The sequence below is a fragment of the Piliocolobus tephrosceles genome, chromosome 21 (assembly GCF_002776525.5).
Source record: "Piliocolobus tephrosceles isolate RC106 chromosome 21, ASM277652v3, whole genome shotgun sequence".
In the NCBI taxonomy this organism is placed as follows: Eukaryota; Metazoa; Chordata; class Mammalia; order Primates; family Cercopithecidae; genus Piliocolobus; species Piliocolobus tephrosceles.
In genome coordinates this window covers 10,591,175-10,606,279 of record NC_045454.1, presented here as the reverse complement: position 1 = coordinate 10,606,279, position 15,105 = coordinate 10,591,175, and the positions used below count along the sequence as shown (strand labels likewise).

Genomic DNA, 15,105 nt, shown 5'->3' with positions numbered 1-15,105 from the left:
GCGCCATCCCACCCAGCTAATTTTTTGTATTTTAGTAGAGACGGGGTTTCACCATGTTGGCCAGGCTGGTCTTGAACTCCTGACCTCAAGTGATCCGCCTGCCTTGGCTTCCCAAAGTGCTGGGATTACAGGCGTGAGCCACCGCGTCCGGCCAATTTTTTGTATTTTAGTAGAGATGGGGTTTCACCATGTTGGCCAGGCTGGTCTGGGCTCGAACTCCTGACCTCAGGTGATCTGCCCGCCTTGGCCTCCCAAAGTGCTGGGATTCCAGGCATGAGCCAGTGCACCCGGCTGAGTGTGGCATATCTTCTGTGCATCCTTCGTGTGTGTTTTGGAGTGTGTGTGTGTGTTTCAGAGTGTGTGTGTGTGTGTTTCGGGGTGTGTGTGTGTTTCGGAGTGTGTGTGTGTTTTGGAGTGTGCATGTGCATATTTGCACGTGTGTCTGTTCATAGCGACGTGTGTGTCTCTGTGCGAATCTCTCCATCGCAGCCCGCCCCGAAGGGGTCCCTCAAAAACTCACACACGTGCCCCTTGGGCCTTGAACACACAGCAGCAGTGTACATGGTGGGAGGTGCCCGAGAGACTCAACGGTCCAAGGATGGCTCTAAGGAGAGGGTGACAAAGGGGGAGCTTGGATGGCAGAGGGGCTGAGGGGCACTTGGGAGAGGGGACTGGAGGGCAGTGAGCCAGGACGAAGCAGCCTGGGTCTGCGGGAGAGAGCTCACCTGGACTCTGAAGGAGAAGGGAGGGGGAGGCCCCAAAGATGTGGGTTTCCAGTGGGGAAGGGGACAGAGAGAGATGAAGTCTGAACAAGACAGAGACAGAAAGAATGGCTGGGCGTGGTGGCTCACACCTGTAATCCCAGCACTTTGGGAAGTGGAGGCGGGTGGATCACCTGAGGTCAGGAGTTCAAGACTAGCCAGGCCAACATGGTAAAACCCCATCTCTACTAAAAATACAAAAATTAGCCAGGCATGGTAGCTCATGCCTGTAATCCCAGCTACTCAGCAGGCTGAGGCAGGAGAATTGCTTGAACCCAGGAGGGGGAGGTTGCAGTGAGGCTGAGATCCCACCATTGTACTCCAGCCTAGTGTGGGCAAGAAAGTGAGACTCCCTCTCAAAAAAAAAAAAAAAAAAAAAAAAGGTACCAGAGGGAGAGAGACAGAGCCAAACAGGGGAGTGATCCACACTCTGCCTTGGTGGTCTCTCTCTCTGGGGCTGGAGGGGACAGAGGTCTGGAAAGCTGAGAATCCCAAGGGACTCACACTGGTTTCTGAGCCTGTTTTCCTAGTTACAAAGGATAGCCTCTGCCTGTGATGGGCGCTGACACACGGGGCATAGTTCCCCATGTGTTCCTCAAAATACCTCCACCATCAGCACAATCATCCTATAAGACAGGCACAGCCGCTCTCCCCATTCTCCAGATGTGGAAACTGGGGTCCAGACAGGTGAAGTCATGTTGCGGTCCAGAGGTGAGATTTGAACCCATGTCCATCCGGAAGCCTTGGAAGTGAGGCTGTCCATGCCTAACCTGCTCATTTCCCATGGGACAGAGGACGTGATCGGAGAGCCACAGCTGGTAAAGTGACACACGCGTGGCCCTGAGTCTTCATTCTCCCCTGCACGCACATCTCTCGCAGGAATTTTGCAGTTCCCTCTAGTTAAGAGGTGGAGCCTAGGCCAGGCCTGGTGGCTCTTGTTTGTAATTCCAGCACTCTGGGAGGCTCCCAAGTAGCTGAAACCGCAGGCGTGCACCACCATGCCCAGGCAATTTGTTTGCTTGTTTTGTACAGATGGGGTCTTGCTATGTTGCCCAGGCTGGTCTTGAACTCCTGGCCTTAAGTGATCCACTCGCCTTGGCCTCCCAAAGGGTTGGGATTACAGGCGTGAGCCATCGCGCTTGCACCTGGCCAATCAGTATTCTTATTCGTGATTTATGAGCTTCAAATTGGTAAGAATTTGAAATCTTGGAATAGACACAAGCACTCCAGTTGGTGGCTCTGTGTTTTTAAGACTTTGTCATTAAAAAAACAAGAAATTAGAGAAGGGAGGTGGGGGGACAGGAGGGTGAAGGAATCTCTCCAAAATGTCGGATCCGGGCGACCCTCTTTCCCTGACTGCCCAGCCACCCCGTCCCTTCTCTGTCCTGGCGGCGAGGCCCTAGCCGCCATCTTCTGGCAAGGCCCGGGAGCCCAGCTCAGGTCCCAGGCAGAGGTGAAGGCAGAAGTGGGGCTCAGGGCCTGGAGGCCTTGCCGGTGTCCTTGAGAGCCTCTTGGGTGGGCACTCATGTCCCAGCAGGGCCCTAGGGAGGTAGGTGTTGAGCGGAGGGGCCTTTGGAGGTGGGGTCCTGAAGCTGGAGGACCAGGCGGGAACCAGAGGCAGGTGTGAGGCTGGGGGTCACAGCCGGAGGCTGGGTCTCTGGAGAGGGGAGGAGAGGCCAAGTCAGGAGCAGGAGGGGGCCTGGCCCCATCCCAGCCCATCTGTGCATCCCTCATCAGCCCCAATGTGAGGGGGACACAGAGTGGCTGGCAGGGAATGGCGCAGGGATGTGCGAGGGCCACAGAGAGAAGAGACGCAGTGATGAGAAAGAGGGAGACAGAGAATCAGAGTGGAGGTGAGGGAGGGAGACCTAGAGACAGAGACAGAGAACAAGGAGCGAGACAGGCAGAGTGGGACAGAGAGAGACCTAGAAGGAATGAGAGAGAATGACATGGGAAGAGAGAGAAGGAGTCATACAGAAACAGACAAAACGGAGAGAGAGAGAGAAGAGGCCAGGTGCGGTGGCTCACGCATGTAACCCCAGCACCTTGGGAGGCAGAGGCAGGAGGATTGCTGGAGCCCAGGAGTTCGAGACCAGCCTGGGGAACAAAGTGAGACCCCTGTCTCTAAAAAAATAAAAATAAAAATGAGTATTAGTCAGGTATGGTGGTGCACGCCTGTAGTCTCAGCTACTTGGGAGGCTGAGGCCAGAGGATCGCTTAACCCAGGGAGGTCAAGGCTACAGTGAGTCATGATCAGGAGTGGAGGGACAGAAAAGGAGACAGAAAGGAGTGGAGAAAAAAGCCCACTGGGCATCCAGGCAGTGGGGTGAGAAGGCCCCTCCATCACTACTGATCCACAGGTCCCCTGACACTCACTCCAGACCATCCCCATCCACACTTGGCCATGGCAGAGCTGAGTCTCCCACTGCCCTACTTGGCCTGGATACACCTACCTATCTCTGTTTCCCAGGCTCGGCCTCCAGCGCCCGCCTCCACACATAAGCCCTGTGCAGGCCTCCACTCTCATCCTCAGGGCCTTTCTGCTGGCCCTGAATTCATTAGTCACCTGTCCGGCCACCTGCCTCAACCCAGCCCAAGGAAAACTTCCTCCTTGTGTGCAGGGGGCTGGGACTGTCTCACAGGCATGAGACTTCCAAGCTTTCCTGGCCTTGGCATGTGCTATTCCCTCTGTAGACGCTCCTCTCCTGCCTCACTCCTCCCATTCTTCTGGTCTCACCTCCAAAGTCCTCTCCTCCAGGCAGCCCTCCTTGAATCCTCCAGTCTGGGTCAGATGCCGCCTCCTCCAGGCAGCCCTCCTTGAATCCTCCAGTCTGGGTCAGATGCCCCCTCCTCCAGGAAGCCCTCTCTAGGTCCTGGTTGGACCTCCCCCATCCCAGGTCCAACGCCCGCCCCCTGTGAGCTCCTCCAGTTCCTGGGCTTCGCCATTCCAGCCCTGCCCATTCTGGAGCATCACCATCTGGGGATGGGTCTGTCCCCTTCACTGGACTTTGTGCCCCATGAGGGCAGGGCTGGGGCTGTCATGGTCACTGTTGTGTCCCCAGTATCACCCAGCACAGGGCTGGGCACAGAGTAGCTCAGGGGATGGATGGACAGATGGATACTAAACTAAGGAATTGGGACTTTGTCCAGATGGCACTAGGAAGCCACAAATGGTTTAATCCAGAGAGAGTCAAACTCTGATCTGTGCTTTGGAAACTCCAGGCTGCCTCCCCACCCTGGGCCTTTGCACATGCTGTTCCCCCTGCTTTTGTAAGCAGGGTAAGTAGACCTGTGCAAGTGACCTCTTCTCTCTGAACCTCAGTCTTCTTATCTGTGAAATGAAGACTGTAATAGTCTCTCCCTTTCAGGGTCATGGTAAGGACTAAATGAGAAGATGCTCTAAAGTGCCACCAGCATACCAGGCCACAGGAGACTCAAGGCCTGGGAGAGTCAGATAATGCCCCCCTTCCACATTACTCCCTACTCTGCACAGTGGACTCCTATTCATCCCTCAGTGCCCCATCCAGAGGCCACTTCCTCCAGGAAGTCTTCCCTGATACCCCAGAGATAGCTGATGACTCCCTCCTATGGGGAAACTATGTCTTATTGTTTAAACTGTGGCACTGGATTGTCACTGGGGTTGCCAACTTCCCCACAAGACCAGAATCTTCTCAAGATCCAGACCCTACCTGAGGCATGTCAGGATGGAGTGAGGGCTCAATTTTTTTTTTTTTTAGACGGAATCTCACTCTGTTGCCCAGGTTGATCTCAGTTCATTGCAATCTCTGCCTCCTGGGTTCAAGTGATTCTCCTACCTTAGCCTCCAGGGTAGCTGGGACTACGGGTGCACACCACAACACCTGGCTAATTTTTGTATTTTTAGTAGAGATGGGGCCAGGCTGGTCTCGAAATTCTGACCTCAGGTGATCCACCTGTCTTGGCCTCCTAAAGTGCTGGGATTACAGGTGTGAGCTACTGCGCCCGGTCAAGGGCTCAATTTATGTTTGGACATGCATTATAGATGAATGGGTGTATGTATGGATGGATGGATGGATAGTAGGTGGTGGGTAGGTGGATATATGGATAATGGGATGTGTGGGTGGATGGATGGGTGAGTTGATGGGTAGATGGGTGGATGCCTGGGTAGGGAGATGGGTGAATGCACAGACAAATGGGTAGATGTGTGGGTGGCTGGTCAGTGTGGAGGTAGATGGATGAGTGGGTTGGCGAGTGGAGAGACGAATGGAATAAGTGGGTGAATGTGCGGTCAGATGGGTATTGAGCGGGTAGGTGGGTGGACTAGGTTTGGATGGATGGATTGCGGGTGGATGAGTAATTGAGTAATGGATGGATAAAGATATGGATGGGTAAGTGAGTGGATAGATGGATGGATAGATGGAGGAGGAGGACAGATGATGGACGGATGGACAGATGGATGAATGAAACATTTTCCCATCAAGCCTCAGGGAACCTGCAGTACAGGGACCCAGGCTGATCCACTACTCTGGATGTGCCCACTCTTGGAGTCCTGAGGTCTAATGGAAGTTTGAGAATTGCACAATCCCTAGCCCTTAGACACTCACACCTCTCCTGCATCCAGCCTCTATAGATAATGCCATTCTCCTTCCAAGTTCAAACTCATCCCCACTGATCCTGGAAGACAAGAAAGGAGGGTAAGTGGGTCTTTCAGAGACACCCCTAGATGCCTCTAAGTCTCCCCCACCCCTTCCTACACCAAGGGATCCCTCTACCAGGATAGACTGAGTCATAAGAAGGTGCTGGCCCTTTAAGAAAAAGTGGAGCCTTCTGAGGTGTTAGGCTTGAAGTCTGGAAGAAATGAGGTTGTAAGGAAAATGTGGGGGACCAGGAAATCTGTCTTGGCATCACCTGCTCCCCACTAGGCAAGTGACACTCTGTATTCCGCTTGAATTGAATCGCAGGTGGGCATCTTTGTTTCAGAGGTGGGGGCTGGTGCGCAGGAGTGGGGCCTAGCTAAGGGGGCGGGGCTTACCCGGAGGCCCGACGGCCACGCGTGGCTGCGTCTCGGTGTAGCCCCCGATGGGCTGGCCCTCTGGGCTGAAGGCTGCACCCTGCCCTGCGAAGGGGGTTCAGAGGTGCAGGCTGAGCTCCAAGAAGCCTGGGACCCGGCTTTGACGCCCTCCTAAGAACCCCAGGCTCTCCGTCCCCGCCTTCCCCCTGTACCTGTGCGGTTGGATTGATCGATCATCGGTTGCACGATGCGTCTCCGGGCGTTAATGAACCTGGGAAGCGGTCATGGAAACGGAGGGGAATGAAAAGAGGGAGTGGGAGAGAGGCCAAGATCAACGCAGAGCGGGCCGGGAGGACAGCGGCCGGGGAGGCAGGGCGGGGCGAGCAGGGGCAGTGGCTCTGCGCAGCTCGGGGTCTCCGTCAGCACCGCGGACAGCGCCCGGGCTCCCGCCCCGGGCCGGCCCGCGGGCGCTCCTGGGCCACTCACCAGTTGTTGACTTGCAGGATGGTGAGCCCCGTGTCCTGCGCCAGCTGCTTCTTCTGTTCCTCCGAGGGGTACGGGTGCTGCGGCCACCAGCAAGAGTCACTCTGCCTGCCTGGCCGGCCGCAGTCTGAACCCTAAGGTCTGGCCCACCGGGGCCGGGGGATGGGGAGCCCAGGCCCAGGCAGACGTGTGGGACTGCCGGCGCGTCTGAGCGTCTCTGCACTCCCCAGGATGGAGGCCAAGGGAGCCCCAGGCTTGGGGCAATTACATGCCTGCGAGCCCCTGCCTGTTCCAGCAATTAGAGGTTAATTGGCCAGATCTGATTAGAGAGACCGTATTGGGGGAGGGGGGCTCTGTGACATGGAGGAGGGGGCTTCACTGGCGTGGGGGAGGGAAGCAAAGGCCAGCCCCTCCCTCTCTGAATCTGTCAGAGTCTCTGTGTGGCCCTCTCCCTATCCATTTATTTATTTATTTATTTGAGATGGAGTCTTGCTCTGTCCCCAGGCTGGAATGCAGTGGCAAGATCTCATCTCCCTGCAACCTCCGCCTCCGGGGTTCAAGGGATTCCCCTGCCTCAGCCTCCCCAGTAGCTAGGACTACAGGTGCACGCCACTATGCCTGGCTAATTTTTTGTATGTTAGCAGAGATGGAGTTTTACCATGTTGGCCAGGATGGTCTCGATCTCCTGACCTCGTGATCCGCCCACCTCGGCCTCCCAAAGTGTTGGGATTAGAAGCATAAGCCACTGCGCCCAGTCCTCCCTATCCATTTCTTTTTCTTTTCTTTTTTTTTTTTTTTATTTTGAGATGGAGTCTTGCTCTGTGGCCCAGGCTGGATGGAGTGCAGTGGTGCGATCTCAGCTCACTGCAAGCTCCGCCTCCCAGGTTCAGGCCATTCTCCTGCCTCAGCCTCCCAAGTAACTGGGACTACAGGGGCCCGCTACCACGCCCGGCTACATTTTTGCATTTTTAGTAGAGATGGGTTTCACCGTGTTAACCAGGATGGTCTCCATCTCTTGATCTTGTGATCTGCCTACCTTGGCCTCCCAAAGTGCTGGGATTACAGGCGTGAGCCACTGCGCCCGGCCCCTCCCTATCCATTTCTTTCTTTCTCTTTCTCTTTTTTTTTAAAAACAGGGTCTCCCTCTGTCACTCATGCTGGAGTGCAGTGGCGCCTTCATGGCTCACTGCAGCTTCAACCTCCCTGGCTCAAGCGATCCTCTAGCCTCAGCCTCCTGAGTAGCTGGGATCAGAGGTGTGCGCCACCATGCCTGGCTAATTTTTTTTTTAGAGATGGGGTCCCGCTGTGTTGCCCAGGCTGGTCTCGAACTCCTGGGCTCAAGTGATCCTCCTGTCTTGGCTTCCTAAAGTGCTGGGATTACAGGCATGAGCCACTATGTCTGGCCCTCCATTTCTCTCTCTGTGGCTCTCACATTCTCTCTCTGTCTCACCATCTCTGTGTGTGTCTGTCTCTGTCTGTATCTCTCTCTCTCTCTGGGATTCAGTCCCTCCCTGCCTCCGAGTTTCTGTCTGTCTCTGTCCCTCTGTGACTCAGCCTCTCCCTGTCTCCATCTTGCTCTGACTTGGTCTCTGTGTCTCTCTGTTTCGGCCTCTTCCTGGCTCTATTTTTCTCCTGTGTCGTTGAAGCAGTATGATGCTGTGGTTAAGGCCAGACTGCCTGCATTTGAATCCACTTCTGGCTGTGTGACCTTAGGCTAGTCTCCTAATGTCTCTGTTCCTCAGTCTCCTCCTCATCTGCTAAATGGAGATAATAGTAGCCCTTCCCTCCGAGGGTATGCTGGGTGGATGGTGGGCGGGTGGGTGATTCATGCGTGGGTTAATGGACGGTTTGTGGGGAGGACTTAGTGAGTTAAGTGTCCTGAGCAGCACCTGCACACAGATGACACTCACTGATGCTGGATCCTGTCACAATTCTCCACTTGCAAGAGAGTCTCGAAAAATTTCCCACCATCTCAGTCTCCCATTTCTGTGCGTCTCTGGGGTTTTGGTCTCTGTGGCCCACTCTTCTCCCTCTCTCCATGCCCACCCTACACCCGGGCAGCAGGGCTCTCACCGAGAGGTGCTGGAACAACCAGGCTCGCATGATGTTGGTGGCCACCTTGGGGAAGATCCCCCTCTTCTTGTTTCGCCGTCGCTCCTGGTCCAAGTCCTCATCTTCCCCACCAGAACTGGGAGAGGCCACGCTGGTGTCCAGCCCATCTCCTGAGGGAGGGCAGGCATGCTGTGTGTGTGGGCAGTGAGGAGTGGAGGACCAGAGGGCCCTAGGACTCTCCCCCAAGACACCACTCCACACCCCAGCCATCTCTGCCTTTCTGCAAGTCCTACTTGCAATCTAACTTCAATCCTCTGGCTGACTCCCATGTTTCCTTTCCACCTCCCAAGATTCTCACCTTGGTCACTGGAGTTGTCACCACTCTGGGAGGCCAGGCCCCCGCTGGATGGACCTGGGGTCCCCAGATGTATAGACCCGCTATCCTCATGGTCTCGAATCCATATATTATTCTAGAAAACAAGAGTTAGCAGTTAGTGCCAAGGCGGCCGGGCACGGTGGCTCACGCCTGTAATCCCAGCAGTTTAGGAGGCCACGGCGGGTGGATCACGAGGTCAAGAGATCGAGACCATCCTGGCTAACATGGTGAAACTCCATCTCTACTAAAAAATACAAAAAATTAGCTGGGTGTGGTGGCACGCACCTGTAGTCCCAGCTACTCAGGAGGCTGAGGCAGGAGAATCACTTGAACCCAGGAGGCAGAGGTTGCAGTGAGCCAAGATCATGCCACTACACTCCAGCCTGGGTGACAGAGCAAGACTCCATGTCAAAAAAAAAAAAAATAGTTAGTTCTAAGGCTTGGGACATGGACTCTGGAGCTAGGACTCCTGAATGGGAAGCCAGTCACTGCCTCTCCCATGGCTGTGTGATCTTGGGCAGGTCACTTCCCCTCTCTGAGCCTCCATTTCCTTAATTGGAAAATGAAGGACAGGACCAGGCACGGTGGCTCATGCCTGTAATGCCAGCATTTTTGGAGGCTGAGGCAGGCAGATCACCTGAGGTCAGGCATTTGAGACCAGCCTGGCTAACATGGTGAAACCCCATCTCTACTAAAAATACAAAAACTAGGCCGGCTTGGGCACGGTGGCTCACGCCTGTAATCCCAGCACTTTGGGAGGCGGAGGCAGGCGGATCACCTGAGGTCAGGAGTTGAAGACCAGCCTGGCCAACATGGTGAAACTTCATCTCTACTAAAAATACAAAATTAGCCGGGCGTGATGGTGGGTGTCTGTAATCCCAGCTACTTGGGAGGCTGAGGCGGGAGAATCACTTGAACCCGGGAGGCGGAAGTTGCAGTGAGCAAAGATCGCGCCACTGCACTCCAGCCTGGACTGGGTGACAAAGTGAGACTACATCTCAAAAAATAATAAATAAATAAATAAAGCAAGAGGAAAAGAAAACAAAGGACAATTAATAGTCATGACGAGTATGGCCAGTATTCAATGATGAGTTCATCTACATAGAGGTTCGAACAAGATGACCTTACACAGGTCTACGGCATCTTATCTAAAATCCTTGGGGCCAGAGGTGTCTCAGGATTCAGAACATTTCACATTTTTATCTTTATTTTGAGTCAGTGTCTCCTTCTGTCACCCAGGCTGGAGTGTAGTTGCATGATCTAGGCTCACTGCAGCCTTTGCCTCCCGGGTTCAAGTGATTCTCGTGCCTCAGTCTCCCAAGTAGCTGGGATTACAGGTGCCTGCCACCATGCCTGGCTAATTTTTGTATTTTTTAGTAGAGATGGGGTTTCACCATGTTGGTCAGGCTGATCTCGAACTCCTGGGCTCAAGTGATCCGCCCGCCCCTGCCTCCCAAAGTCTTGGATAACAGGTTTGAGCCACTGCGCCAGGCTCATTTCATATTTTTAGGCAGTAAATCAGCGCATACACCATGCAGTTCGCAGCCATCCCAGGCAGGCTCTGGGGCACAACCTCGTCATCAAACTCATTAACATTTCCACAGCAACATGGATGAATATTTAACTAAGCAGAATAAATAAAGGCTATAAATAGCCCCTCATTAGTTCAGGTCAGTTTTTGCTGCCAAATGAGTTTGCACTATTTATGGGACAAAATCCAAAACGTTGAAGTTTCAGAGATTGTAGCCAAGGGATCTCAGAATTGTAGGTAAGGGGGTCTGGGGCTGTATTATATATTATCTTTTTCTTTTTCTTTTTCTTTTTTTTGAGACAGAGTCTTGCCCTGTCGCCCAGGCTGGAGTGCAATGGCATGATTCAGTGAGCCCAGGCTCACTAAAACCTGCACCTCCTGGGTTCAGGCGATCCTCCTGCCTCAGCCTCCTGAGTAGCTGGGATTACAGACGCGTGCCACCATGCCCGGCTAATTTTTTGTATCTCTAGTAGAGATGGAGTTTTACCATGTTGGCCAGGCTGGTCTCAAAACTACTGACCTAGTGATCCACTCGCCTCAGCCTCCCAAAGCACTGGAATTACAGGCGTGAGCCACTGTGCCTGGCCTTCTCTCTCTCTTTTTTTTTTTTTTTTAAGAGACAGAGTCTTGCTCTGTCACCTAGGCTGGAGTGCAGTGGTGCAATCTTAGCTCTTTGCAGCTTCAAATTCCTGGGCTCGAGCAATCCTCTTGCCTCAGCCTCCCAAGTAGCTGGAACTACAGTTGCGCCTGGCTAATTTTTCTTATTTTTTGTCGAGATGGGATTTCGCGATGTTCTCCAGATTGCTCTCGAACTCCTGGACTTAAGCCATCTTCCTGCCTCAACTTCCCGAAGTGCTGAGATTACAGGCGTGAAGCCACTGCAGCCAGCCTTGTAGTTTCTTTATGCAAACTCCAACATGTTTTGAGGAACACGCTTTGAGGAACTCGACAATTGGTAGGATTTACCCTCTACCCAGCTCTATGCGCCAGGAGGTCAGCTCACCCATATGGACTGCAGTAACACTTCTTCTTCAGTTTAAGGTTGGGTTAAATCTGCCCAACCTGTGGTTTTAGATTAGCTGTATTCTTCTACCAAAAATCTCAGCCACTGTCAAGCAATCTGCTCCTCTCTCCAGTTCTGATGACCACGCCCCCTCCCACCCTTCTTTTTTTTGAGACAGAGTGTCACTCTGTTGCCCAGGCTGGAGTGCAGTGGTGTGATCTCGGCTCACTGCAACTTCCGCCTCCTGGGTTCAAGTGATTCTCCTGCCTCAGCCTCCCAAGTAGCTGGGATTACAGGCGCAGAACACGACATCCAGCTAATTCGTTGTTTGTTTGTTTGTTTGTTTTTGAGACGGAGTCGTGTTCTGTCGCCCAGGCTGCAGTGCAGTGGCGCGATCTCGGGTCACTGCAAGCTCTGCCGCCTCCCGGGTTCACACCATTCTTCTGCCTCAGCCTCCCAAGAAGCTGGGACTACAGGCGCCCGCCACCACACCCGGCTAATTTTTTTGTATTTTTAGTAGAAACGGGGTTTCACCGTGTTCGCCAGGATGGTCTCGATCTCCTGACCTCGTGATCCGCCTGCCTCGGCCTCCCAAGGTGCTGGGATTACAGGTGTGAGCCACTGCGCCCAGCCATTGTTGGGTTTTCGTTGTTGTTGTTTGTTTTTTTGAGACGGAGTCTTGCCCTGTCACCCAGGCTGAAGTGCAATAGCGCGATCTCGGCTCATTGCAACCTTCGCCTCCTGGGTGCAAGCGATTCTCCTGCCTCAGCCTCCCAAGTAGCTGGGATTATAGGCACGTGCCACCACGCCCAGCTAATTTTTTTTTTTTTTGTATGTATAGTAGAGACGGGGGTTTCACCATGTTGGCCTGGCTGGTCTCAAACTCCTGACCTCGTGATCTGCCCGCCTCAGCCTCCCAAAGTGCTGGGATTACAGGCGTAAGCCACTGCGCCCAGCCATCACCAGGCTACATTTTTCTTTCTGTGACTGCAGTTTGAAGGTTTGGTTGTCTTGTATGTGACACTGCTGTCGCGATTCCTGTGCGAGTGGGTATAAGGCTCCAGGACTTGGCCAGGCACGGTGGCTCACGCCTGTAATCCCAGCACTTTGGGAGGCCGAGGCGGGATGATCACTTGAGGTCAGGAGTTCGAGGCCAGCCTGGCCAACATGGTGAAATCCCATCTTTACTGAACATACAAAAGTTAGCTGGGCGTGGTGGCAGGCACCTGTAGTCCCAGCTACTCGGGAGGCTGAGGCAGGGGAACTGCTTGAACCTGGAGGCAGAGGTTGCAGTGAGCTGAGATTGCGCCACTGCACTCCGGTCTGAGTGACAAACTGAGACTCCATTAAAAAAAAAAAAGCCTCCGGGACTGTGTCTGGGTGTGTCTGGCTGTGGGGTGGTTGTCATGTGAGTGTATCTGAGGCGGTGTGGAGTGGGTGTGCGTGTGCTGTGAAGATGTCATTGCCAGGTGTGTTGACAGTAGGATTGCCTGGGTGTGGCTCTCATGTGACTTTTCCTCGAGGCTTTGCCCCTCTACTCTGTACGTAGATGTGGCGAGTCGGGATCCACACGGCTGTGCTGTGCTGTGCTGTGCGTGTTTGCCGTCTGGTGTCCTAAGTGGATAAAACTGTAGTGAGGCTGCGTCTGAGACAGTGCCACCTTATTGAGTTGCTTCTTTGGGTTTCTTTGTGGCCCCATCTGAGCCTGTTGAGTCCATTTCCAAGTCTGTGTGGATGAGTGTGGGGCCGTGTGGCTGTGAGTGGTGTGTGTGTGCGATCTCGGCTGCAGCCCGACTGTTATGTGACCAGGGTCACGTGTGTGCAAGAGGGCGCCGTGGTCAGTCCGGGCCCATGCATGGTTATATCTGAGTTTGCCAGGCAGTACCTGGGGCTGTTGGGCTCTATGTCCATCTGTGTGGCTGTTTTGTGTGGCTGGAGCAGGGGTGCGTATGTGGTGGACATACACACAATTGAGAACGGCGTGCAGAACCCGGCTGTGTGTTCTATGCTGCTGTCGTATGGCTGGGGGTGTGTGTGTGAGTACACGGTGGATGCTACTGTCCAGCTATGAGCAGAAATGGCTGTTGCTGAGTTGGTGTGGCTGTGTGTGGACCTGTGTGGGTGTAGCTGAGTCTGTGGGTGGCATCTGCAGCTGCTGGTGTGCACATGTGTGTGCACCGCCGCCCAGCCGCATCCGAGTCTGCACAGCTGTTGTGTAGTGGGTATGTGGCTGTGTGCATATGCGTGCCCCGTGATCAGGCTGACTGTGGTTGCGTCTGAGGCTGTGTAGTGCACATACGCCTTCATGCAGTGTCCAGGCACAGCTGTGGCTACAGGGTGATATGCCTGGTGCCCGTCCCAGGCCCACCTGGTCTGGGAGGCTGGGGCAGGAGGCTGGGTAGTCCTCGAAGTCCTCCCTGCAGCCGCCGTCCCGATCCTCGATGACCAGGTCGATGGGCATCTTTCCCTTGAGGCAGGTGATGTAGCGGTGACAGAAGTTGTCGCACAGGTCGTGGACCTGGGGGGGCACCGGGGTACTGGGGGGGCCACCCGGGGGGCAGGGCTGGGGTGCACAGGGATGGGGGCGGCATTCTGCTTCAACTCCAGTGGGGAGAGAGCTGGAAGGTGGGAGGCAGAGGCGACAAGAGGCGGTGGGATGAGGTGGGCAAGTGAGGCTGTTTGGGGGTGAGACGCACTCACCTTCTCCAGCTCCAGCAGATGGAACCGCAGCACTTGGATGGCCTGGATCATCTGAAAATGCGGGACAGGAGGTGGGGGAAGACAGAGGGAATCCGGGGAGAGAGAAGGGAGGAAGAAGTAAGAGGAAGAGAAGGAGGAAGAGAGGAGAGACAGAGAAACAGAGTGAGATAAAATGACAGGGACAGGGCGACAAAGACACCAGGCGCGAGGGGGAAAGAGAGAACAGAGATGCAGCGCAGAATTAAGGAAAGAGTGGGTGTTAAGATTCAGAGGTAGAGACAAGAGTAGCAAGAGATGAAAAAGGGCCCATCACAAAGAGGGAGAGCTAAGGTGAGCCGTTCTGATTGGCATTCCCACCCTCTGCCTGTAGGCCCCCAGCTCCAGGCCCCGCCTACCTGCAAACTACATTTCCCAGAGCCCTCTGCCAAAGGGTTTGGCCAATAGGAAGCCCTGGCAAGAGCTTGGGGAGCAAAGGATGGGAGAAGCTGGGGTACTTCTCCCTCCTTTCTTCTCTATCTTCTTTTTTCTCTTTCTTTTTTGATATGGAGTCTTGCTCTGTCGTCCAGGCTGGAATGCAGTGGAGCGATCTCAGCTCACTGCAACCTCCGCCTCCCAGGTTCAAGTGATTCTCCTGCCTCAGCCTCCTGAGCAGCTGGGACTACAGGCATGCACCACTGTGCCCAGTTAATTTTTGTATTTTTAGTAGAGACAGAGTTTCACCACGTTGGCCAGGCTGGTCTCAAAATCCTGACCTCAGGTGATCCACTTGCCTCGGCCTCCCAAAGTGCTGGGATTACAGGCATGAGCCACCGTGCCCGGCCTCTTCTCTTTCTTTTCTTTTTTCTTTTCTTCCTTTCCTTCTTTCTTTTTCTTTTTTTGTTTGTTTGACACGGAGTCTCGCCCTGTTGCCCAGGCTGGAGTGCAGTGGCAGAATCTTGGCTCACTGCAACCTCTGCCTCCCGGGTTCAAGCGATTCTCCTGCCTCAGCCTCCCGAGTAGTTGGGACTACAGGCGAGTGCAGCACGCCCAGCTAATTTTTGTATTTTTAGTAGACAGGGGGTTTCACCAGGTTGGTCAGGCTGGTCTTGAACTCCTGACCTTGTGATCTGCCTGCCTTGGCCTCCCAAAGTGCTGGGATTACAAGCATGAGCCACTGCACCCAGCCCTTCCTTCCTTCCTTCCTTCCTTCCTTCCTTCCTTCCTTCCTTC

General features: G+C 54.1%; 1 protein-coding gene across 2 annotated transcripts in view; it reads right to left on the bottom strand.

Moving 5' to 3' along the window:
• Positions 1-1,993: 1,993 nt before the first annotated feature.
• MEIS3 (Meis homeobox 3) overlaps positions 1,994-15,105 on the bottom strand; it is a 17,202-nt gene continuing 4,090 nt past the window's right edge. Inside the window, exons 5-13 of one of the 2 annotated variants that reach the window (XM_023182464.3) lie at positions 13,897-13,947; positions 13,565-13,714; positions 8,645-8,756; positions 8,308-8,456; positions 6,238-6,314; positions 5,964-6,022; positions 5,773-5,856; positions 5,347-5,414; positions 1,994-2,416 (exon numbers count right to left, since the gene is read on the bottom strand). In XM_023182464.3, the coding sequence (XP_023038232.2) occupies positions 5,365-5,414; positions 5,773-5,856; positions 5,964-6,022; positions 6,238-6,314; positions 8,308-8,456; positions 8,645-8,756; positions 13,565-13,714; positions 13,897-13,947 (732 nt within the window). In that variant the 3' untranslated portion in view covers positions 1,994-2,416; positions 5,347-5,364. The remainder of the gene's footprint in view (positions 2,417-5,346; positions 5,415-5,772; positions 5,857-5,963; positions 6,023-6,237; positions 6,315-8,307; positions 8,457-8,644; positions 8,757-13,564; positions 13,715-13,896; positions 13,948-15,105) is intronic. The other variant, XM_023182468.3, reaches the window with a different exon arrangement.